Source organism: Castor canadensis, chromosome 13 (genome assembly GCF_047511655.1).
Source record: "Castor canadensis chromosome 13, mCasCan1.hap1v2, whole genome shotgun sequence".
Lineage (NCBI taxonomy): Eukaryota > Metazoa > Chordata > Mammalia > Rodentia > Castoridae > Castor > Castor canadensis.
The window spans coordinates 817749-840979 of NC_133398.1; the positions used below are offsets into that span (position 1 = coordinate 817749).

The 23231-nt window shown below is 60.3% G+C and overlaps 3 protein-coding genes across 8 annotated transcripts; all 3 read left to right on the forward strand.

The window, feature by feature from the left end:
- Positions 1–390: 390 nt before the first annotated feature.
- On the forward strand, positions 391–5972 carry Entpd2 (ectonucleoside triphosphate diphosphohydrolase 2). Of its 4 annotated transcripts, XM_074052765.1 has the most exons (10): positions 391–606; positions 1895–2012; positions 2586–2736; positions 2897–3056; positions 3136–3363; positions 3766–4020; positions 4105–4224; positions 4931–5065; positions 5160–5330; positions 5838–5972. In XM_074052765.1, exons 1-10 carry the CDS (start codon positions 490–492, stop codon positions 5970–5972), a joined length of 1590 nt encoding a protein of 529 aa, XP_073908866.1. In that variant the 5' UTR covers positions 391–489. The 4 variants fall into 4 exon arrangements, with proteins under 4 accessions (XP_073908866.1, XP_020037493.1, XP_073908865.1 ...); XM_020181904.2 differs by lacking the exon at positions 5838–5972 and having other exon boundaries at positions 392–606; positions 5160–5779; XM_074052764.1 differs by lacking the exons at positions 391–606; positions 5838–5972 and adding an exon at positions 5618–5779 and having other exon boundaries at positions 759–2012.
- Positions 5872–13206, forward strand: Npdc1 (neural proliferation, differentiation and control 1). Of its 3 annotated transcripts, none has more exons than XM_020181912.2 (9): positions 5872–6012; positions 10225–10371; positions 11413–11547; positions 11639–11812; positions 11889–11955; positions 12048–12132; positions 12216–12295; positions 12581–12677; positions 12839–13206. In XM_020181912.2, the coding sequence occupies exons 1-9, from the start codon at positions 6000–6002 to the stop codon at positions 12929–12931; spliced, it is 891 nt and encodes a 296-aa protein (XP_020037501.1). In that variant the 5' UTR covers positions 5872–5999; the 3' UTR covers positions 12932–13206. The 3 variants fall into 3 exon arrangements, with proteins under 3 accessions (XP_020037501.1, XP_020037499.1, XP_020037500.1); XM_020181910.2 differs by lacking the exon at positions 5872–6012 and adding an exon at positions 7269–7513; XM_020181911.2 differs by lacking the exon at positions 5872–6012 and adding an exon at positions 7269–7513 and having other exon boundaries at positions 11642–11812.
- Positions 13207–17586: 4380 nt separating this feature from the next.
- Fut7 (fucosyltransferase 7) lies at positions 17587–20597 on the forward strand. Its single transcript, XM_020181915.2, has 2 exons — positions 17587–18398; positions 18518–20597. The coding sequence occupies exons 1-2, from the start codon at positions 18386–18388 to the stop codon at positions 19531–19533; spliced, it is 1029 nt and encodes a 342-aa protein (XP_020037504.1). The 5' UTR covers positions 17587–18385; the 3' UTR covers positions 19534–20597.
- The last annotated feature ends 2634 nt before the right edge of the window (positions 20598–23231 follow it).

Sequence of the window (23231 nt, forward strand, 5' to 3'; positions counted from 1 at the left end):
AGGTGCTGAGGCTTCGTGTCCACCTGCGTGCGCCCCAGCTCAGAACCCACGTGGCTCGCATAACTGATATTTAGTCCTTCTGCACGCAGGGCTGGCCTCTTTTCCCGGGTCAGGGGAAAGTGTGGCTCTGCAGGCACGGGACTCTGCAAACAAGACCAACCTCCCAGCCCACCCCCGCGCGACTCCGCACGACAGGGCTGGGAATGCCCGGTGCTGAGTTGGCCGCGAGGAGGGTGGTCGTAGCTGCGAGGCGACTCGGCGGTGACCCGGCGAGGGGAGGGCGGCCCGGCTGAGTCACCCGCGCCGCGTCTCTCACCTGCGCTCCCGGCGGGAACTGGGCGGAGGGTGTCCTTCTGTGGGCGGGGTCAGCTCACGCCCCGCCCCGGGTGCCTACTCCGCGGCCGCGGCCGCGGCCGCCCGGGCCTCCACGCTGCCGGCCATCCCGGGTTCCCGCCGCGTCCTCTCGCGCGCTCGCCCGCCTGCCCGCCCATGGCCAGGAAGGTGCTGTCACTGCTGCCGCCGCTGCTGCTGGCCGCGGCGGGCCTCGCCGGCCTCCTGCTGCTGTGCGTCCCCACCCGCGATGTCCGGGAGCCGCCCGCCCTCAAGGTGCGCGAGCGCGGGGAGCCGCGGACAGGTCGGAGCGGGGCGGTTAGGAGCCCGCGGGCCGCGCCGCGCCGCGCCGCGCCGCGCCCAGGACCACCAGCGCTGCGCCCTGGGTGGGGTCCCAGGTCTCACGCTCCTCCCTCCGCGTGCGCGCCTCGGCGGTGGCGCTTCCGGGGCGACGCGGTGCTAGAGGCCAAAGTCGCGGGAACTCCCCGGCCCCCGCGCCGCCTGCCTTCGGGGCCGAGGGGCTGTCTCCCCGCTCCCGGATGCGGCCCCGGCGCCCCCAGCACAAGGGACTCCCGGGGGCTCCTGGGATCATCCCTCACCCTCAATCCAGAGTGCGCCGCAGTTAGAGGCGCATCAGCTCCGGATTCAGCCCGGATGTGGGGCGACAGGCACTGGGGACTACGGATCCTTCCTGACACTCTGGTGGTGTGGACAGTGAGGGCGCCGCTTTGAATGGAGGGCTTGGATGGTCCTAAAAGGGTTGGAACTGGTCTTGGCAGGATCTCCATCCAGGTCCAGCCGAGGCCCGCTCCTTTAACCCTTTATAGCGCTTGTGCGAAGTGTGTGTGACGGGCCCAGGAAGTTGGAGAGCTTGTGGCCATACGGGATGTGGTGGTGGGAGGTGGGCCTGCAGACCTCCCTGGGCTCTGGAGGAGTCCCTGGTACGTGGGAGGACAGGAGCAGCCCTTTCCCAGGATGGAGTTGGAATCCCAGGGCTTCCCCAGCTGGAGTGCAGACCTTTGTGGACAGGTGCTGGAAAGGAGCATTTACATGCTGGGTGCTGAGGCCCCCAGTCTGCAAGGAAGGCCCATCCAGCTCAGCTCTGCAGGACCTGGCTTTGAAGGCCAGGGAGGGGGCATGGATTGGAGGCCTACGCCTAGCCTCAGGGGGCCTTACTTCCACATCCTCAGGTCAGGATGAGGTCAGGGCAGAGAGCAGGAGTTGGGGAAGAAGGGAGATCAGTATTGGGGGAGGGGAGTCTTCTGCAGCTGGGCTTCTCCCTGGACCAGAGGATCTCATGTCCTCTGGGAGAAGTTCCAGATGTGGTCCTTGCCAGGAAGGCTACTTCCTAGTTCCTGGCATGCAGGCTTCAGGCAGTCAGAGAAGGAGGGGGTCACCCATGGTTCCTGGTCATTCTCCATCTATCCAAGCCCTGTCACCATGGTTACCCTTGGCCGTTTCTGAGCTTCAACTCGCACAACAGTTGGGAGTGGAGAGCTGGGGCAGTTTGTGGCCTAAGGGCCCCCAGATGCCTCAGGCTGACTACCCCTGCCCCCACCTCCAGTATGGCATTGTCCTGGATGCTGGCTCTTCACACACATCCATGTTTGTCTACAAGTGGCCAGCAGACAAGGAAAATGACACTGGCATTGTGGGCCAGCACAGCTCCTGTGATGTTCAGGGTGAGCGCCGCCCCCCCCAACAAGAACCAGATTGCCCTATTCCCTGTGGGGGTCTTAGGGTCCCAGACCTGCCTTAGTCAGTCTTGTAGCCCCAACAGTCCTGTCTATTCCTCTGTCTGGTGCTGGTGGGGCTCATTCAAGAAAGAAAGGCTGGGCTCTCTGGTCCTGGGAGGTGCTGTGGATAATATCTAGAAAGGAAACCCCAGATAGCAGGTGTACTTTTTGGGCCTTATCCAGTCCAAGACAGGACTCTACACTGCAGGTGGGGTAGGAGGGGTTCTAAAGATCTAGCGGGCACAACAGAAAGGTCCCCTGGGAAGACAGGCTAGGTTGACACTGCCTGTTGCTTTGTCCAGGCACCTGTACCCACATCCACTAGGCAGGCGGCAGCCTCAGAGAGTGGGTGGCACCTGTGCCCCTTTGTCTCTAAACTGGGTGTCTCTGGGGACTTAGGCAGTGTAGGTGTGTCTAAGCCACCACCTGGTTGGGAGCCCAGGATCCAGAGCCCTACTGCCTTATGGCCCACCTGGGAACCATCTGTCAGGCCTGGGACCATCTCCTCCCTCTCTCTAGGTGGGGGCATCTCCAGCTATGCAGATGACCCTTCTGGGGCTGGCCAGAGTCTGGTCGAATGCCTTGAACAGGCACTTCGGGACGTGCCCAAAGACAGACATGCCAGCACGCCACTCTACCTGGGAGCCACAGCAGGCATGCGTCTGCTCAAGTGAGTGTGCCTATACCATGATCTTGGACAGCCCCTGTGCAGGTGGACCCCACAAGCTGTCAGTAGCAGCTCTGGGTTAGGACCCTCTCACTGGGAAGATTCCCAGTAGTGTCCCAGCCACCCAGGGAGGAGACCCCTCAGAGTCCTCCCCACTTCACAGCCTGACCAATCCAGAGGCGTCGGCCAGCGTGCTTACAGCAGTGATGCAGACCCTGACCCGGTACCCCTTTGACTTCCGTGGTGCCCGCATCCTCTCTGGTCAGGATGAGGGGGTGTTTGGCTGGGTGACTGCCAACTACCTGCTGGAGAACTTCATCAAGGTGGGCCTGGCAGCTGGCCCAAGGAGCCTGGGGACATGTGTGCTTGTCCACCAACTGACCCAACCTCCACTCTCCACAGTATGGCTGGGTAGGCCGGTGGTTCCGGCCAAGGAAGGGAACCCTGGGGGCCATGGACCTGGGGGGTGCCTCCACACAGATCACCTTTGAGACAGCCAGTCCAGCTGAGGATCCAGCCAATGAGGTCCACCTGCGACTCTATGGCCAGCACTACAGAGTCTACACCCACAGCTTCCTCTGCTACGGCCGAGACCAGGTCCTCCAGAGGTTGCTGGCCAGTGCCCTCCAGGTGCCCCTCCACCCTCATTCCCCCCACCCCCCACTGCTCTGTTGCCTTCTGAAGGGAGGAAGTAAGAAGGATGGGGCCCTAGGCAGGGTTTCTCCAGACTTTTATTGGGCTTTCATTGGCTGGAAGGGCATGTGGGAAGGGACCTGGCATGAGTGAAGGCCCAGTGGTGGGGGGCCTGGAGAAAGGAGAGCCAGGGATGATCTCAGAGGAACCTGACTGTCTGATAAGAGAATTGGTTTTTGTCCAACAGGCAGTGGGGTGCTACTGATTGCTCCTGAATACAAAAGTGATGTTGCCCAATGTGGACTTGTGGGCAGTTCACTGGGCTGATCCTCTGGGGTAGGGTGGTAGTCAGTGCTTAGAGTGGGGGTGGTGCCACTCACGTGCTGGTCATCCCCCCAGACCCACAGCTTCCATCCCTGCTGGCCGAGGGGCTATTCCTCCCAAGTTCTGCTGGGGGATGTGTACCAGTCTCCATGTACCGCATCTCAGCGGCCTCAGACTTTCAACAGCAGTGCCAGGGTCAGCCTGTCGGGGACCAGCAATCCTGCTCTCTGCCGCGGCCTTGTTTCTGGGCTCTTTGACTTCTCCTCCTGCCCCTTCTCCCGATGCTCCTTCAATGGGACCTTCCAGCCTCCTGTGACTGGGAACTTCATCGTGAGTCCCTGCAGATGGGAGTGGGGGGACAGGAGACCTGAAGCACCTGGGGCCTGGCCACAGTGTGACTGTGCCCCCTTGCAGGCCTTCTCTGCTTTCTACTACACTGTGGACTTCCTGAGGACTGTGATGGGGCTGCCCGTGGCCACCCTACAGCAGCTGGAGGTGGCCACAGTGACCATCTGCAACCAAACCTGGGCTGAGGTAAGTGAGACCTGCTTCCCTCCTCCTGTGGGCTTCACACCTCCCTGGTCATTCACTTGCTCCACTTGCTCTGTGTGTAGAGAGTTACCCTGGTCTCTCATAGTGCCCACTGTGGCAAGAAATGGCCATTGCTGTAGTGGGGAGTATGGGTTTCATTGGTTTCCTGGAGGCCTGACACTACAACCAAAATCTGGAAGGCAAAGGCCCTGTGGCAGCAGGCCAGAGAGGCGCATGACTGGGACAGTGTGACAGACAATGGCTGGCCAGTGGAGGTATATACCCAGTGGAGGCTTAGCAGGTGGAATTGGCAGGGCTTGGGCTGAGGGGTGAGGAGCAAGCGTCCCACTGACTAGACACTTGTGCCCTGTAAGGAAAGATAGAGGGGTCTGGGCACCTGGCGCGCGAGGTGCTTACCTGAGACTCCCAGGAAAATGTGCCAGGTCCCACCCCGTCTCTCTCTGTGTCTCCTGTCAGGCAGACTTGGGTAGTCTCAGGGAGGTGGAAGCAGGGGTGTGTGTGTGTGGGTGTGTGTGTTACAGTTGGTTCATTTCCAAGGAGCAGGACTGGTGGACTTGGTCTTCCTGGGTGTTTTGGACTTGACACAGTCCCTGGCCTTCCTTGCCTGTGCGTGGGGGAAGGGCGCTGCACCCTGCCGGTCACCACTCCCCATAACCGCAGGCCTGACCATCTCTCACCCGCGTCCCAGCTGCAGGCCCGGGCGCCAGGACAGCAGGCTCGCCTGGTTGACTACTGTGCCGGGGCCATGTTCGTGCAGCAGCTGCTGAGCCGCGGCTACGGCTTCGATGAGCGCACCTTCCGCGGTGTGGCCTTCCAGAAGAAGGTGGGCGTGGGCGCGGGGCGGGGACCGAGCCCAGGCCGGGTGAGGGGCTGTTGGGGCCTGGGCCTTACGGAGGCTGTGGCCATGACCCTCACAGGCAGCGGACACGGCTGTCGGCTGGGCGTTGGGCTACATGCTGAACCTGACCAACATGATCCCCGCGGACCCTCCAGGGCTGCGCAAGGGCACCGACTTCAGCTCCTGGGTCGCTCTCCTCCTGCTCTTCGCCGCCCTGCTCCTCGCCGCCCTCCTCCTCCTTCTGCGCCAGGTGCGCTCCGCCAAGTCCACTAGTGCCATCTAGGGGCGCGCAGATTCCCTAGGGGAGCGGCCCCCCCCTTATCTCCCCCCCTCCCGTTTACCTCCCCACCTTCCACCCACCCGCAGCATCTCTGCCCCTGAGGCAGCCCGGGGACTGACACTCCAGCACCCACATTCACAGGGGGCCTGGTTGGGTGCAGGGGGGTCCTTTCAGCCCCATAGTCCCCTCCAGTCCCTGCAGCCTCGCCAGCCCCCAGTTCTCAATGCTTCCTACTACTCCCCCCTCCCCTTTCCTAGGGTAGCAGGCTCCTCAGTCTGTGAGTCAAGGTGGGGGTCTCCAGAGCGTGGGACCTTTATTCTGATGGTCAGGACCCTTGGAGCTCCCCCTCCGTGGAGTATGGGGAGTGTCCATGTGTAACTATAAATATTTTGTAATAAAAGCTTTTTTTTTCTAGAGCAGTGACGAATGTTTATAGGGTGGGGCATCTTTGTTGTTGTCTGTCCTCCCTCCTTCCAGCTGTGTAGGCCGTTCAGGCCCATCTCTGGTCCCAAGTATGGATACTGGCTCTTCCTGCGTCCTTTGCCTCCCACCCAGATCTGGGCTCTCCTGCTCTCACCTATGGGGATCCCTGAGTCCTTGAGTCTCCTCTGATGGGCAGAATCCGGATATCAGATCCTCATGGGTAACCTAGGTGGGTCTGGAGGCTGAGCCCTGGCTTTTAGTAGGCCTGAGGATGAGGGTGGGATATGGGGAGGTGGCAGAGCGGGTAGGCAGTGGGCAAGGCAGCTGCTTCAGCACAATTGGCGTTAGTAGACTCAAGGGAGGCAGGGTCTCCGGACCAGTTTGACTGGGGTCCATCCCACGTAGAGATGACCAGAGAAATGAGCGTGGCTCTGGAGCCAAGCCAGCAGGGACTTGGTGACAGCTTGCCCCTCTCTCCAGGACTTTGAGATCTCTGCATCCCCAGAGGCTCCTGCATCCCCCTCCCGAAATTCTGTGTTCTCCCAGTGGGAAGGTCCCCGCTACTTCCCCACCCGCCTTTCTGGGAAGTGACTTCAGACACTATTTGGTCAGTGCCCTGTGGGAAAGGGGGCGGTCCTTGTTCTGCTTACACCCATACTCCACATTCCCTTATTCCTTTGGGACGTTTCTCTCGAAAACCTTCGCTGACAGCCTCAGCTTTGGCGTTCTGAGTCTCGCGGGAGTGAAAGAAGTACCGGTTTGTGAGTCTCAACCTTGTTCTTTTGACTTAGAGATTTCCGAGTGGGGCGGGATGTGCTCTCAGGAGACAGCAGGTGAGGGGATGTGGAGGGCACCATAGATGGATATCGTGGGATTACCGGCAGCTGAAGGCGGTCACCTGGGATCATGACCACCTTGGACAGCTCCCAGCTGGCTTTCAGCAGCAACTCAGGGTCACTCTTGCCCCCTGGTGGCCTCATTTGGGATCCAGCCTTAGTGGCATGAGGACCCGTTGGGTGCCAGTGTGTTTGCTTTTGCCCATGTCTCTGAGCACCCTGGTGCGTCTTTGGGCACACCTGTGCACCAATTTATTCCTTGTTTGTCTACGTGCGCCTGGGGTTCCCGTATTCCAGGGTGCTCGTACTCCAAGCCCAGGCCGGTCCTTCGCTCCAGTGGGGTGAGGGGTGAAGGTCTGGAAGTCCGGCCGGGAAGAGGAGAGGTGGTGGCACGTCCTGAGGAAGCTCACCCCCAGCCAATCCCAAAACAGATTTCGGGGAATGGGGAGGCACCCTGCTGAGAAGGCCGGAGGGGCCAAGGCAGGCTGCCCCTGGGACAGAGGGGACCAAAACTAGAAGGAGGGGGAGGGGGAGGGGGCGCAGCCTAGCGGCGCCGTCCCTCCCCCGCAGGTGGCCGCGCGCAGGCGCATTCCCCGAGCGCGCCTCTCGCCGCCGCGCCTCCATCCCGGATCCTTTGCTGCAGCGTCAGCGCCGCCGCCTCCTCTTTTCCTTTTCCTCCTCCGTCTCCTCCCGCTCTCCCGCTTCTTGTGTCGCGGCACCCGGAGCCGGTACCGAGCCCGGGGCCACGGGGTGCCATGCTGCCCGGACGGCGGCGCTGAAGGATGGCGACGCCCGTCCCTCCGCCAGCCCCACGGCACCTGCGGCTGCTGCGGCTGCTGCTCTCCGGCCTTGTCCTCGGAGCGGCCCTGAACGGTGCCACCGCCAGCCGCCCGGGTGAGCGAGCGCTGGGGAGGAGGCAGCGGGGCGCCCTAGGGCCGGGATCGCGGGGCGGGGATTCGGGCTGCGCGGTGCCGCCGTCACTCTCGCTGCCGCCGCCCTGGCCTCGCCCAGGCCCGCAGGCCACGCAGGCCTGGTCAGCTGAAGGCCGCGCCGGCCCCTCCTCACCGGTGATGGATTAAACAGGCTGGGGCCAGGACCACTGAAAGGCTTGGCTGGGGATGGTGCTTCTCCTGGGTCTCCGGAGGCGAACCTGAATTTCATGAGCTTTTTGTTTTTGTCTCTGGGTCTGACAGCCAGTCCAATCTGTGTCTCAAGGGGTCTTAAATCTGCGTCCGCAGAGATCGCGCACCGAGTGCTCCGCCGTGGGGACGTTGTGTGTGTCTGTGTGTCTGTCTCCAGGGCTCCAGAGGTGCGGGACTGCTCCCTGCTGCCTGCCGACCTTGCTGCCTGTGCCTGGCCTGTGTTGGCGGCAGTGCTGGGCTCACTATTCTCGTGCTTCGGGTGAGGTCCAGCCCATGCATTGCTTTGCCTCCCCTAGTGGGGTCTGAGAGGGTCCTGGGCCTAGGATCTTGTACCTTCAACGGAGGCAGGCTGTCACCCTCATTCCCTATCTGGAGAGCACCTGCCATCTGGTCTTCTGGACTAAGGCCTTTCTGTAGATTTCAGTGGAGAGTGATGAGCCCAGGGTCACAGATGGTTCTGCGGCTGCAGGCAGCAAGGGTCTGCTGCATCCGAGCCCAGTATCGGAACACACCTTCCCCAGGGGGCTGAGGTGGGACATTGTGCCCCTGTGTCCACTCAGTTCTTCTGGCCACCCTGAAGGAGAGGTGCTTTTAGCCCATCTTACAGATGAGGAAACTGAGGCACAGAGAAGTTAGATGATGGATATGTGGCACAACTGGGAGGCTAACCTGAGCAATCTCATTCTGTGTGCATGGCCTCAAGAGGCTAGAGCCAGGCAGGCTTCCTCATGGGTCTAGTGGCCCTGGACAGGAGGTTGGCCTGGGACCCAGAGCAGTGCTAGCTAGAGTGGTGGAGGCCACCTGCTAAGAGCCTTTTTTCTGGGGTGGGGTGTCTTCAAGAAATGAGACCACAGTGGCTTCCCTGAGCGCATGTGTTCCTCAGTCTCTGCAGTTGCATGGCCGCCTCACTGGGAGACCTGGCACAGCCCCTCCCTGGCATCCTCCCACACCCAGGGCCTGGGAAGGGTGTGCAGGTACCCCAAATGTGGGTGGAGTGCCAGCCACTGTCCAGCTGCCATTGCTCTTGGGCCCTCCTTCCCCACCCCAGGGCTGGAGGGGGGGTTCCTGCCCAAGACTAAATGGGCAGCAGCCGCATTTTTCTGGACTGTGCTGACCCCCAGTGGGCTGGGGGATTGGAGGGGTAGGGAGGGCCCTGGAGCCCAGAGCGGCCTTGTGCTTCAGAGTCCTACCTTGGGCCTGACTTGGTTATCGGTACCAGGTTGCTGGCTCCCTGATGCCCAGCTTGTGGGTGGGGTCCAGGTGAATCTCCTGGCATAGGTTTAATGTTTAACTAGCCCAAACCCCTGGCCACTGGTATGGGAGGCTGCTGATCCAGCCTATGGAGGGTGGGAGGGGGGCCTCTCACGGGAGCCTGTGGCTGCCTGCCACTGTGACTGCTAGAACTTTCTTGCAAGGATTCCTTTGGCCTAGAGGCACGAAGTGTCACGTTACCAAGGAAACCAAGCCAGGCCATCCAGAGTCTGGAGAAGGGCATGTCCTCCACATTCCCCTGGGCCCTAGTAGCCCTGCCTGCAGTGTGTGGTGAGGGCTGGGCTGACAGAAAGGATTCTGGTGCCCAGAGGCACCCGCCAAGCAGGATGGGTCCTGCTGGGTACCCGCCTTGCTCTGATGGCTTGCTGTGGCTAGGATTATCTGTGGGACATTCCTGAGCTCTGAAACAACTGAATTTCTGCATGCTACAGGAGAAACTGAGGCAGAGAAGGTTACTGCCCCCATCCTCAGGATGGGACTGACTAGCCATGTATAATAAGCAAGACCTATCGTGTAGGCCCCACATCAGAGAGATGAAAGCGTGACTGGGTACTAGGGCCTAGCCTGGAGCTCCCCAGCACTGCTCACTGAGTCTCTGGGTCCAGTCAGCTCCATCTTAGGTCTGCCCAACCCTAGTGGCTTCTCTGTGCCCTGGGGAAAAGCCAGAGGCTAGGCAGGGGCAACAACTGTCTTCCAGCTGGACACTTGTTCTGTGGTCTTCCACATTCCATTCTAGAGCTGTGGGACTGTGTTGATAGAGTTTTGGGGGAAGCCATGATGTTTGGGAGAGGTGGTTACCCATAGTCCTTTGCTGCTCCTGAGCTGAGAGAGGCCTGGGCTCACCTTCTGGAGCTCCCAAGCTGGATGGGGAGTCCCAGCTCACTCTGAGGTCAGAAGCCAGCCTTGGAGGGTTGCATAGCCCTCCCAAGAGAGCCAACTGGACAGTTAAGAATCAGTTTCCCATTGAAGGCAGCTTGGAAGGGGGACTCTGGGGAGTGGGTGGAGCAGGGGAGTTCCCATAAATCTTGGGACTGTTTGCTTCCTGGTTCTGAGCCCTGGCAGTAGGGAGGAACAATGGCCGGAGCCAGGCCTGGCCAGCTGTGGGGGAAGGGTGGCTAGGCAATGCTGCTGTTGCTGCACGACCAGGCCCAGCAGGCTATGACCAGCCCTGCCCTTCTGCTTCCTTTCCAGATGCAGCTGCCTGTCCTGGGAGCCTGGACTGTGCACTGAAGAGGCGGGCAAGGTGCCCCCCGGGTGCACATTCCTGTGGGCCCTGCCTTCAGCCCTTCCAGGAGGATCAGCAGGGGCTCTGTGTGCCCAGGATGCGCCGGCCTCCTGGTACGAGGGCACAGAGGCCAGGGAAGTGCCTGGGCAAGATGAACTCCCTTCCTCCCTGCCTCTCTCCATGTCCTGACACTTGGCTCTAAAAGAGCCTCTAGCCCTGGGGCAGTGGCCACCAGGGCCTCTGTGCTTTGTGGGATGCTCAGGTCCAAGGCCTGGAAGACTTATGTCACTCTGGGAGTAGATGCTTCATACTTTTCAGATGGCACAGAAAAGAGCCTGGAGCTGGGCTGAGGCCTAGGCTGTGAGGCCCTCCCAAGGCAAGAGATGATCTCAGGAGGGGAGGGGTCAGGGTGCCCAGGCCTAGGCCCCACAGTATCTGGCGAAAGCTCCTCTAGGCACTGCTGCTCTCTTCCTAACCAACGTTTGTAAGCCTCAGCCCTGTGCTAGTGGTCACCATCCTGGAGTCTGTGGGATGGCTAGTCACTGAATGCCTTCAGGTGTGATTCAGGCTTTACTGAGAAGGGTTGGGGGGTGTGACTAACAGGGTGCGCTGAGAAGTGGTAAGCAGGCCTACTGCAGAAGGGGTGCCATCTGTCTGCTCTTTTGGGGTTCTGAGTGGGTGCCCATCTGGGAACTTCTGTCTGGACTATGAGATGCACTGTAGGAAACAGTGGGTGTCAAGCCATCAGTCCGCTCCCACAACTGCACTCCCCTCTGACCACCTGGGGGTTAGCCTGGACATTTGGGCTTACTTCGGCTTTTCTTCACTCTTGGGGAGTGACTGCCTCCCCTGTGACCAGAGGAGGTGCTTGTAGGTGGGAGAGCAGACAACAGCTAGGGTAACGGACCCCAGTACTTTCTCCTCCTGCCTGGTCTCTGCGCATTCCCCTAGCACCTCCCCCCCCAACACACACACTTTTCCTGGGAACCCCGCTGCTCTCAGGAAGCTCCCTCTGTTGTCACCATGGTAACCAGAGGAGAAGGGCCCCCGAAGGGAGGCCCAGGCTCCTACATCTGGGCGGCTGTGGTCACCTTTGGCAAGTGTTGACTGAGGGGCTGGGTTTTCTCTACCTGATGACCCTTCCCGCTCCCCAGGGGAGAGCCTGCCGCAGCCCAGACTGGAAGATGAGATCGACTTCCTGGCCCAGGAACTGGCCCTCAAGGAGGCTGGGCACTCCAGGCTCACAGTCAGACCCCTGCCTGAGGCTGGACGGCTGCTTCTAGAGCCTGGTGAGAACCCTGCCCCATTGCCTTGGCCCCCCACCCTTGCCATCAGTGACCGCAGCCTGGTCCTGCTGATTTAATCTGCCCTCTCTTCCAGCAGCTACCCTAGGGTTCTCAGAGCGGGGTCAAGGACCCGAGCCGGGCCTCCCCTCCGCTCGGGGAGCCTCTCTGCCCACACCCCGCACCTCCTTGGGCTCCCCTGTGTCTTCTGGGCCAGTGCACATGTCCCCCCTGGAGCCCCGGGGCGGGCGCGGCGACGGCCTTGCCCTCGGTAGGTCGCGGCCGGCGGCGGGCGGGGGAGGCAGGGTCCCGCCGGGAGGCCGCCCCTCACCGCGCCCCTCCCGCAGTGCTGATCGTGGCGTTCTGCGTGGCGGGCGCAGCCGCCTTCGCCGTGGCAACGCTGTGCTGGTGCAGGTGAGCCGGCGGCCGTGGGCGGAGGCCAGGGGTGTGGGCTGGCCGGCAGGGCCGGGAGCCCGAAGCAGGGGTCTCAGCTCCACGTCCCGCAGGCTGCAGCGTGAGATCCGCTTGACCCAGAAGGCCGACTACTCCACGGCGAAGGCGCCGGGCTCACCCGCGACGCCCCGGATCTCGGTGCGTGGCCCCGCCCCGGCCCCTGGCCACGCCTCCGGCCGTGCGCCCTCGCCCACGCTTGACCCTTCCCTCTCCACCCACAGCCCGGGGACCAGCGGCTGGCGCACAGCGCGGAGATGTACCACTACCAGCACCAGAGGCAGCAGATGCTGTGCCTGGAGCGGTGAGCGCCCCCACCCCGGACTCAGCCAGCTGACTCGGGCTGGGTCTGCCGCCCCTATCCTCCTGTCCTACCGGCCTGTAGTCCCCTAACCAACCCCTGCCCCATCCGCCTCCACCCTCAGCCCGCCGCCCCAGCCCGAAGCTGCCCGCAGCCTCCAGCTCTGGGTCCCTCCGTCCCCATCCCCAGTCCCAATCCGGGCAGCGGTACGTTAAGTGCCCGCCTCTGGTTTGGGCTACTGGCCCCTGGAGGGTGCGCAGAGGACCCAGCGATTCCACCCCCACTCAGGCATAAGGAGCCTCCCAAGGAGCTGGACTCGGTCTCTTCGGACGAAGAGAATGAAGACGGCGACTTCACGGTGTATGAGTGCCCGGGCCTGGCCCCGGTGAGTGCCTTGGGGCACGCGGAGGAGTTTGTGAGCTTGGGGGCCCTTGGGGAGGTCCCTCATCAAAAGCGTCTCCTCATAGCGGGGGTGGGGTCATCCCCGCCCCCTCCCCTGGGCACCCCGCTCCCTCCCCTGGGCCTGAGCTAGTGCCTTCTTCACAGACAGGGGAGATGGAGGTGCGCAACCCCCTGTTCGACCACTCCTCGCTGTCGGCACCCCCGCAGGGCCCATGCTCGCCACCCTCGCTGCAGTGACCACTGACTTGCCACCCCAGCCCACGGGTGGGGAAGGGCAAGGCCTGGCGTTTCCTATTATAAAGAACACATTGTGATTGGGGCTGGGGAGAGACATTGGTCCCCGCTGCCCCTTGCAAGGAGATTCCCCGCCTGGTGCCTGAAGACCTAGCGTCCTTCTTGCACATTCCTTGGCCTGCCTGAGCCCTCACACTGCAGAGAGTGGGGGAGCCCTAGAGCCCAGGCATGGATGGGAGTTCTGGAGACAAGCCAATTAAAGTCTGTTTCAAATCTGTGCTCTGAGTACGTTGAAGGTGTTGGTTAATCCACAGCCACTCGCCTCCCCCTGGGACTCTGGTAGGTGGACTCAGAGGGTGGGGCTTGGGTTTCTGTATCCTGAGAGAGGGAAATCTCTGTGGGATATTGGAAAGCCCTCACAGAGGCTGGAGAAGAGGCAGACACAGAACTACCCTCTCCTCCCCTCCTCTGTGGGGCCCCACCCCTCCTCACGTTTCTGCCCCAGAGTGGGAGAGGGTAGGGGCACACTGCAGGGCTAGGCAATCAGCGAGGCTCTGGTTCCCTGAAGACCCAGTGTAGCATGATAGAAAGGGTTGGGAGAGGGGCAGTCTCCACCCATCTGGTTGTGGACACCCAGCACATCCATTCCTGCTTGCTGTCCACCTGGGGCAGAACTGCAGAATGCGGGCGTTGTGCGTCTCTTACGGGGACTGCCCGGACACCCGGGTCCCTGCAGTGTGTATGGGAGCCATGCCAGGCAGGAGATTCTTGAGGGACCCAGTCTACACACTGTGAGGGAGTTAGATGGTAGGGGGCTGTCAATACCTACAGCTGGGTTTTGGCCTGCTACTTCCCCATAGAAGGAACAAAGAGGGGCAGGGCGGCAACACTGTGGTCAAAAAAGTGCCCAAATTGGGCTGGCACAACACTAGGCTGCAGGAGCCAGACCTGTCTGACCTGCTGAGGCCAGGGAGGGAGACCCATCATGGTCAAAAGCATCTCTACAGCCCTGCAGTAGAGAAGACAAGGCTGGTTGGTGACTAGCATGGCCCTAAAGAACGGGTGGGGTAGCCAGTGGAAATGGGCTCGACCCTGCTCAAAGCTACTGGTTTGCCCCAAGTCGTATGTTTTGGGGACCAGAGTCCCCAAGACTCTTTATCTTCACCCCTCACTCTTCAGCTGCGACCTGGGGCTGGCCCTCAGTGTAAGCCTATTTTCCTCTGGGCACTGGTGTGGGGGATGGGACAGGGACAGAGCTGAGCACTAAGCATGGCACATGTGTGTCCCCTGACACGTATCTGTGCCATCAGCATAGATGACCACAGAGAAACTGAAGTGTAGGGAGATGAGTCTCACTCCAGGGCAGAGGGTGGCCTGGCACTCAGCCCATCTGTTTAGCTGGTGGAGCCAGGGGTAGGGGCTCCCCTGAGTTCAGGTCAGTCCTGGGGGTCACAACACTTACCACCCCTCCTGGCCTGACAAAGATCAGCCACGCGCTGTGTCCCATTTTCTCAACCTTCTGGGGATCCCTAGAGCTGCCTGCTTTGATGCCTTGGTGAGGAGTGTCTCCCTGTCAGTGGCTGCTGTAATGAGGGCTTGGTCTGGGCAAGGGTGGGCAGGGACTGTCTTAGCCCATTATCCGGACAGCACAGCACCGCTCTCCAACTGTCTTTTGGCTTGTTTCTGCCCAAGGCCAGTTCAAGAGCCACTTGATCCCTGTGCAAACTCCTACCATACAACTGTGATTAGTCACCCTTCCTCCCATAAACCATGGGGCACATGGGCTGCTCTGGAGTCTTCAGGGGCTCTGGCGACCCCAATCCTGGGTGAGGAGCCTAGCATGGCCTTTCCCAGTGCCACACTGTCCTCTTTCCTTCCACTAGTATCCCTGACTGCTGTCCTGTCCCTGCCTCGGTCCCTGCTAAGGAGCACCTTGCCTGGCACCAACAAGAGGCTGATCTCACCTCAGCTCTCTGGTCGAGCTGCCTGAGTTCTGAGCCCACCAGAGCCTTACTCAGCCCCGTCCCTTCCCCACCTGCTTCTCACTAGAGAGCTCAATGAGATGGGTATGTGCTTCAGCGCCTTAGCGGAATATGCCCGGTGCCTCTCTGGGGACAGGTGCTAGAGGGCAACAACCACCCACCCAGCATACCTTTGAGATAACACCCATCCGTTTGGAGATTTCCCCCCCACCCAACAAGGCTGTGGGGCAAGGCCATGCATGACACAATGTGAGGTGCTGTGATCACCCAGTCAAGACCCTAAGAGACAGGGCCTCCCTGCTTTAGCTTCTGGGAGATGACGTTCTTCTGCATCTCAGACCCAGCCCTTGCCAGCCTGGGTGGGCCAGCCCCAGATTCTGGGTGTCCCAGCCTCTGCCAGCTGTGCAGCATAATGATGCATGTCTTGGTGCAAAATGGAAAAGGACATGCAAAACTTGGGGTGTGGTGCACAGGCCCCTAGAGAACAAGCCCCCTGCAGATCCTGGAGCTGGCCCAAGCTGTACCTGGATGAGGACAGGATGTGCTCCCCCGACCTGGGCTTGATGGAAAAGAGTGGGAGGGGAAGGGTTGGATCTGCCACACCTCTCCCATGCCCTTAGGCTGACCTCTTGCTGCCCAGGCCAACTGGCTCCCTGTACCACCTTTGTGCTGACCCCTAGGTTGTGCTCTAAATCTGGGGGTTTGATTTGCCACCTGCAGCCTACAAGTCCTCATTTTCTTTATGCACCCACCTTCCCAAAGGTGATTCCATATGATTCCCAGAGCCTCCAGCCCCAAAACCCTAACCCCACCTCTCACCCTAACTGTGTGCAGGCATTCTCCCCTGGTGGGAGCAAGTGGCTTTGCAGCACAGCCGCCAGGGGGCTCTCAGAGCACACATCTGGACTCTGCCCTGCTTAGACCAGTCTTGGGGGGATGGGAGGATGCAGGCAGCCAGGTTCAGTCTGGCTCCCTGAGGTGCCCTCAGACTGGGGCTGCATGTCCCTTACCCTCCTGCTGCCAGGTGCTGTTGTCTGCAGGGGACAGCAGTCCGCCAACCACTGGCCTGCCCTCAGTCTGGAGCAGGGTCCATGGGGTTGAGGCCTCTTCAGCTGGCATTCTTGGAGTAGGTAGGAGGGCAGGCTGGGCTGAGTGCAGGATCCCAATGCTGCCACTCCAGGGTGCTGAGCTGGGGTTGGGTGCCCAGTGAGTCAGGATGCCTCAGGAGCTGGGGGTGAGGTGGCAGGTGGAGTGCCCCCCCCAATTTCCTTTTGATTCATGCTCTCTCAACCCCTCTTTTTTTCCCTCTTTCGTTCTGACCCATCTCTGAGCCAACCATCAAGCCCATTTTGCAGACAGCAGGTTCTCACAATCAAGGGCCCCCACGGCTGCCAACCTAAGCTGGCATGTGTGTGTGGGAGCAGCCTGACAGAACTGGGTGGGGGGAAGGGTCCTTTAAATCCACCCAGAAAGGGAGCAGGCTGTGGGTGTGGGGAGGTGGTGGCAGGGGCCCCAGCCAGTACAAACAGGAAGGGCAGCAGGTTCTGGCAGCCAGAAGCTGGTGGCCCCAGGCTGGCAGGATGGCCTCCTTCCTGCAGTCCCCCACCACCCTCTGGGTGCCCTCCACAGGGAGAAGAGGTGGGGTGGGGTGAAGTGAGGCCTGAGGCCAGGGTGTGGCTCCCCTGGGGTTGCCCTGTGGGGAGGCGGGGGGTGGGGAGCAGATGCCAGGAATAGGGGCCCAAAGTGCAGATGCCACCTTGCTCATCTCCCTAAACACTGGGTGGCTGGAAGGGTGGGGCTGGCACAGCTGCCTGCTCTGAGCCAGCCTTTGGGGAGCGAAGCACCTCAGGCCGGCTGGACGGTTTCTGATGGTTCCTATGGCTCCCCCACCCCACTTACACATTGCACAAGCTCTCCACCGCAACCTAGAGGTTATGCTAGGCCACAGGGTGGGGGGGAGGGGTGTGGCTGTGAGGGGCCAAACAGACACCCTTCTGCACTTGCATCTTCCCTCACTGTGGGTCTGTTGCCATCTGCCTGGTTCCCAACCCCACAGCAGCCTCAGCTTCACATAATATGGGGGAAGCCAGCAGGCCTGGGGGTCAGGCGTGACACAAGACATGGCTGGGTGAGATGTGGGTAGGTGGGAGGCAACCCTGAGGATGGTGCCAAGGCAGCAGACCTGGCCAACACGTCCTTTTTCTTCCAGGAATCCCGGTCTGGGGCTTACAAGGCCCTGGCTGGGACTACATATGGTCCTGGGCAGCAGAGTAGGAGGTCTGTTGGGACAAGGAAGCTGATGGTACATCATTTTGGGTGAGAATGGGATTTGCCTGGAGCCCTGCATAGCCACACCAGCCTGGCCTGCGCTGGCTTGCCGCATCTCCAGTTCAGATTAGTTGGTAAAGGGAAAGGAACCTGACCTTGAGGCCTATGCTGAGCCACCAAGGCTGGCTGGAAGAAGGAGGAAGCCTAGATCTCAGGCTGGGGCCAGCCTTCCTGTTTCTGGAGCGGGTGCCAGCCCCCTGCCCGCCAGGGACACAACGACTCCTTCCCTTTCCAGCCTGGAAAGCCCCCTCCTGGAGAAGCAAGGAGGAAGTGAGTGACCTGCTCTTCTTCTCAGTCCACCCGGGACACTGGGCCCAGCCTATAGACTAGGGCTACCATGGGCACATGTCCCAGGGCAAGGAAAGACATGGCACTCCCCCAGTCATGAAAACCTGGGTCTGTCCCTGGCAGGCATGTGTTGGGATCTCCTAGGACCCCAGTATAAACCCCTCTCTCTGGGAATCTGGATACTGGGGGACAGGGTCATTTCTAGAGGTGACAGAGGTAGGTGGGGCTGGTTGGCCCAACAAGAAACCTCAGCCTCCTACAAAGAGCTGAGCACAGCACAACCATGACACCCAAGGGTCTGGGAGGCCAGGGCCAGCCCAGCGGATGAGTGAGGGAAGTGGGTGATGCCACAGGGAGGGGCCTTCACAGCCTTCTAGAGAAGTGCACCTGCTCAATCAGGGTGCCCTGGAGCTGTGTGGTGGGTGGTGGCTAGAGGGGCCCATCTGGGGAGGGGGCCATCTTTGCTCAGGGTGCTCACATGGGTGGCCTTCCCTTCCCTGGGGTCAAGCGAGCCCCCTTCTTCCTCTCTGTATGCCCAGCTAGTCATCCCTGGGCCTCTCTGGAGATCAGCAGGGGCGGGCAGGGGGCCTTGGTTTAGCCCTCTTCCTGTAACCATCCTCACTCCCAGTAGTCAGAGTGGGGGTGGTGATGGTGGTTGGTGCCAAAGGCCACAGGGGCAGGGACAGAGCGGGAGTAGGAAGGCCCTTGGTTTCCCTCACCTTGAGCAGATGAAAAGAGAGTGCTTCTAGGCAGGGGCTGAGTTGGGGAGTAGCTGTGATTTCAGGGCACCTCTGTCAGGGAGCTTGCAGTGATTTAAGAACTTCAGGTTTCCTGGGTGACTGATTTCAACAGGCTGTGGATGAATAATACCGGTGAGTGCCTGGCCCTCGGGGTTGTCTGGGTTAGGGAGGATGGGGGTGGTGGAGAGTAGGGAACGGTGGTGTCCCTGAGCCTATAGTGACAAAGCCTCTTCCCTCTCATCTTGTTGCAGGGTGCAGTCCTACCCAAAGGCTGCGGGCCTGGGGGGGCCTCACTGGGGGAGCCATGCTCGTGACACTCTGGCTCCTGTGGCTTCTGGGATCAGCTCCTAGGGGAACCCCAGCACCCCAGCCCACAATCACCATCCTTATCTGGCACTGGCCCTTCACTGACCAGCCCCCAGAGCTGGCTGCTGACACCTGCACCCGCTATGGTGTGGCCCACTGCCGTCTGAGCACTAACCAAAGTCTGCTGGCCAGTGCTGATGCTGTGGTCTTCCACCACCGTGAGCTGGAGACCCGGCAGTCCTGCCTGCCCCTGGACCAGCGGCCACATGGGCAGCCCTGGGTCTGGGCCTCTATGGAGTCACCCAGCAACACCCATGGACTCAGCCGCCTTCGAGGCATCTTCAACTGGGTGCTGAGCTACCGGCGTGACTCAGACATCTTTGTGCCCTATGGCCGTCTGGAGCCTCACTCAGGGCCCACGCCTCCACTGCCTGCCAAGAGCAGGATGGCTGTCTGGGTGGTCAGCAATTTCCAGGAGCGGCAGAAGCGTGCAAGGGTGTACCAGCAGCTGGCACCTCACCTGCAGGTGGATGTGTTCGGACGTGCCAACCAGAGGCCACTGTGCGCCAACTGTCTGCTACCCACTATAGCCCGGTACCGTTTTTACCTGGCCTTCGAGAACTCACAGCACCGAGACTATATCACTGAGAAGTTCTGGCGCAATGCACTGGCAGCTGGGGCTGTGCCCATAGTGCTGGGACCCCCACGGGCTACCTACGAGGCCTTTGCACCTCCTGATGCCTTTGTGCACGTGGATGACTTCAGTTCAGCCCGCGAGCTGGCCGCGTTCCTTGCTGGCATGAACGAGAGCCGCTATCGTCGCTTTTTTGCCTGGCGTGACAGGCTCCGTGTGAAGCTGCTTGGTGACTGGCGGGAGCGATTCTGCACCATCTGTGCCCACTTCCCCTACCTGCCCCGAAGCCAGGTCTATGAAGACCTTGAAGGCTGGTTCCGGGCTTGAGCCTCCCTCTGTTGTGTGAAGCTGTGTGGGTGGAAGGGCTGGATGTTGAAATCAAACCACCAGGCATCCGTCCCCAACAAGCCACATGGGGCCAACCGGAGACTGGGGTCAGAGACCAGGAAGCAAGGATGAGGGAGGAGCAGGGTGGGATGGGGGAGACAGTCTGTAGGAGGAGGCTGGTGGGCTTTAGAGCAGGGATTTGGGGGAGGAAGCAGGAGCAGGAAGAAGTTAGTGGTGCATGTTGCTCAGGTTAATGAAAGAGGAAAAGTGGCTACAGATTCCTCCTTCCACCTTGAGCATCCCGGGTGAATCAAGGCTCAGCTGGAAGAGAATGGAGGCAGTGTCCTCAGATCTGGGGACATCCCAGTGTTTTGTGGGGACCAAACCTTAGCCCTCTGAACCGCCATAACCTAAGTGCCCAGGCCCTAGAGATGCAGGTGCCTGGCCCTGCTCTTTCTGCAGTTCTGAACCCTATGTGCAGACCCGCACTGAGCCAGGAAGGCTGTGAGTAATGAACTGGATGTTTCTGGGCTTTCTTTTCTTTTCTCTGCACTGGGATTTGAATTTGAACTCAGGATATTATGCTTGCTAGGCAGGCGCTCTGCTATCACTTGAGCCACTCCACCAGCCTCTTTTCGTGTTGGGTATTTTTGAATTAGGGTATTCCCCCCGCCCCCCCAGCCTGGCTTTGAACCATGATCCTCCTGATTTCTGCCTCCTAAGTAGCTAGAATTACAGGCAGGAGCTGCTGGCTCCCAGCTTGCTTCTGAGCTTCCTGCAGGCACAGTTTGCTCAGGGAGGGAGACATCTAACAATAAAGACACAAACTGGAATCTCCTGGATCAAATTCATGCAAGGCAGCAGAGCCCCACTTGTCAGCCCTCCTTGTTCTATCCCTTTTAGCCATCAGGTTCCTTGATTCTGACCCCATTCTGCCTGCTTGGCCTCAGGGTCTTTGCCCTTCCTCTGACCGACAGCCTTGCTAAGTGGTACCTTACCAGGGGTCACTTATTTCCCTGACCCCAGAGGTCAAAGTGGGTAGAGAGGTGGGAAAGGGAGGTCAGCCCAGGTGGGGGATCAGAGGTGCCTCATCTCCTGGTTGGAGGAGCCTCTGGTGTGACAGGGCCTGATTTGTGATCTGTTGTCCCTCTAGTGGTCAGTGGCAGCATGGGCAACGAGGGAGGTAAACCTCAAGGACCCTCTGCAGCCAGAGGGCTTGGTGTGGTAAGGGGTGGCAGTGGCAAGCCTGTGGGTGGATGGGCGACCGGGGCCCCAGAGGCCAAGCTCCTGGGGTGGTGGGGGCACGTCTTATCCCTGCAGGAGGGGTGGGGTGGCGGAGCAGGCAGGAAGCCCCCCTTCCCCTGACGGCTTGTGGGAAAGGACTGCCAGTGGCTTCCTGCCCTGACCCAGCCCCAAGGGCTAACAGAGGAGAAAGAAGAGTCCTGAGGCTAAGGGTTGGGTATGGGTGTGGGTCCTCACCCACCTGTGGAGGGTCATCCCTCCTCCTCAAAGAAGGAGCTGGGTGGGAGTGGGAAGTTGCAGCCCATCAGGGGCTGTCATTCACTTTAGGGACATTCTCTTTGTACAACCGGGCTGGATACCACACAGCCTTCCCCCTCCCTCCCATTCACAGGTGAGAAACTCAAGCTGGTAAGCGGCTATCAGAGGGCTGGAGGACTGGTTCAAGTGGTCGAACACCTGCCTAGCAAGTGTGAAACCCTGAATTCAAACCTCAGTATAGCCAAAGGAAAAAAAAAAACTTTCAGTGCGCCCAATGTCAGGGCTAGCGGCCTCTGTTGCCCTCTGCTGGTCAATAATGAGGAATCCGCCCTGCAACAACAATCACTCAACTTTAGGCCAGGAATTGCCTGTCCCAGCTTGGGCCTGGCATGAGGAGGTGCCCAACCTCTGCAGGTCTGAGTGGACCCTAGGCTCCATGTGCAGATGCCAGAATCATCCTGGACGTGAAGACAAATGGGCCATGCATAAAAGGGGCAGCTTGTCTCCCCAAGCATCCAGGCTGGCAGGAAGCAGTTCTTGGATTCCTTTGTGTCTGGAGCACAGCAGCCTGGGCAGAGCAACTGGTCCCTCCTGCTAGCCACAGTGGATGACTGCATGGTTTGTACAGCTTATGATGCCTTGGCATACATTCTGGTTGTTGGTTGGTTGGTTTTTAATGTGCTGGTACTGGGGTTTGAACTCAGGGCTTCACACTCGCTAGGCAGGCACTCTACCACTTGAGCCACACGTCCATCCCTGGTACACATTCTGAATGTAAGTTTAACTTACTCTGACCAGAACCGGGGCTCTGTCACCCTTGGCAGTTTCTAGTTCTACTTTCCAGTTCTTCATGTGGTCGACCCAGCTACTTTTGCCTGGTGACCATCTCCCTAAGGGTCACCTACATACAGCCTGCTGACCCCACACTCTGCATGGACTGCAGATAGGCTGAAGTGACCATATTTGAGTTGCAGTGTGACCCCTCACAACTCCAGCCTGCTTGCTTTAAAATCACTAGTTAAAACCCCTTTTGTAGGCTAGGCTCAGTGGCTTATACCTGTAATACCAGTTACTCAGGAGGCAGAGACTGGGAGGATCACGGCTCAAGACCAAACTGGACAAAAAGTTAGTGAGACCCCCCCCCCACCAATCTCTACAAATAAGCTAAATGTGGTAGTATGCACCTACCAAGTACATGCTTGGTCTGAGGCAAAAACACGGGACCTTACCTAAAAAATAAGTAAATCAAAAAAGGGCTGGGAGTATGCCTTGGAAGGGAGAGAGTCTGCTTGGAAAACGCGAGGCCCTGAATTCAAATCCCAGTTCCTCCAAAACAAAAACAAAAACCTCCCAGGGCCAGCTCAAGTGTTGGGTTCAATCCCCAATACTGCAAAACCAAAACCCAAACAAAAAAACCCCGGAGGAAACTTGTTTGGATAACATCTTGGGTCAAACAAAGGCGTTGACCTGCAGTGCCTCCCACCCTGCACTCTGACCTCCCTGGTGTGCCCCTGTGCACCTGTGCACCCCATCTTAACAGGCTAATCATTGTAGCTTAGTCACCAAGTGGTTCGTTCCCTAGGAACACAGGAAACCCTTATGGGGTGGGTCACCGTGGCAACCCCTCTCGGCAGGCCCCTGTTAAAGGACAGCGGTCCAGGTGTGTGGTCCTCGGTGTGGGCAGCAGATCGCACATCCTGCCCACCTAGGGCTCCTGCTATGCGAGGAGGACGGTTAGAACGGAGACCTGGTTGGGGCCTAGCCTCCTCTCGGGACGCCCCGGGGACAGTGGCCACCTTGGGGAGCCTCCGTGGGGCGTCTCCCAGCAGGAGAGCGCGCAGATCTGGAGCCCCCGGGAGGAGCACGCGGCGCTCAAGTTCCCTCAGCCCCTCAGGGGTGAGCAGAGGTGCGGGTTTAGACGCGGGATCCGACGACCCTTGGGCACAGTCGCATCAACAGCGGGAGCAGTCGGCCACCGCGCAGGTGCGGGCGGACCTGGGCGCGGCGGGCTGGGGCGCCCCCGGCGGGCGCGGGCGCGGGCGCAGCGCGGCGCCTTTAAGCGGGGGCGGCGGGCGCGGGCGGGGCGCGGGCGCGAGTCGCTGTCGCCGCGGCCGCCGGGGCGGAGCCAGCGCGGAGCCGGTCCCCGACGCCCGACGAGCGCCCCGCCCCCGCGCGGGCGATGCCGAGCGGCGCGGCGG

What these genes read in the sequence shown, in the direction of transcription:
- Entpd2 (XM_020181903.2), top strand. Translation starts at nt 1,217, where the DNA reads ATGTGGTGGTGGGAGGTGGGCCTGCAGACCTCCCTGGGCTCTGGAGGA. An exon ending in CTGTGACTGGGAACTTCATC is followed by an intron (nt 4,021 to 4,104) that starts GTGAGTCCCTGC and finishes GCCCCCTTGCAG; the next exon opens with GCCTTCTCTGCTTTCTACTA. An exon ending in GTGTGGCCTTCCAGAAGAAG is followed by an intron (nt 5,066 to 5,159) that starts GTGGGCGTGGGC and finishes TGACCCTCACAG; the next exon opens with GCAGCGGACACGGCTGTCGG.
- Npdc1 (XM_020181910.2), top strand. Translation starts at nt 7,402, where the DNA reads ATGGCGACGCCCGTCCCTCCGCCAGCCCCACGGCACCTGCGGCTGCTG. An exon ending in GCAACGCTGTGCTGGTGCAG is followed by an intron (nt 11,956 to 12,047) that starts GTGAGCCGGCGG and finishes CACGTCCCGCAG; the next exon opens with GCTGCAGCGTGAGATCCGCT. An exon ending in AGTGCCCGGGCCTGGCCCCG is followed by an intron (nt 12,678 to 12,838) that starts GTGAGTGCCTTG and finishes CCTTCTTCACAG; the next exon opens with ACAGGGGAGATGGAGGTGCG.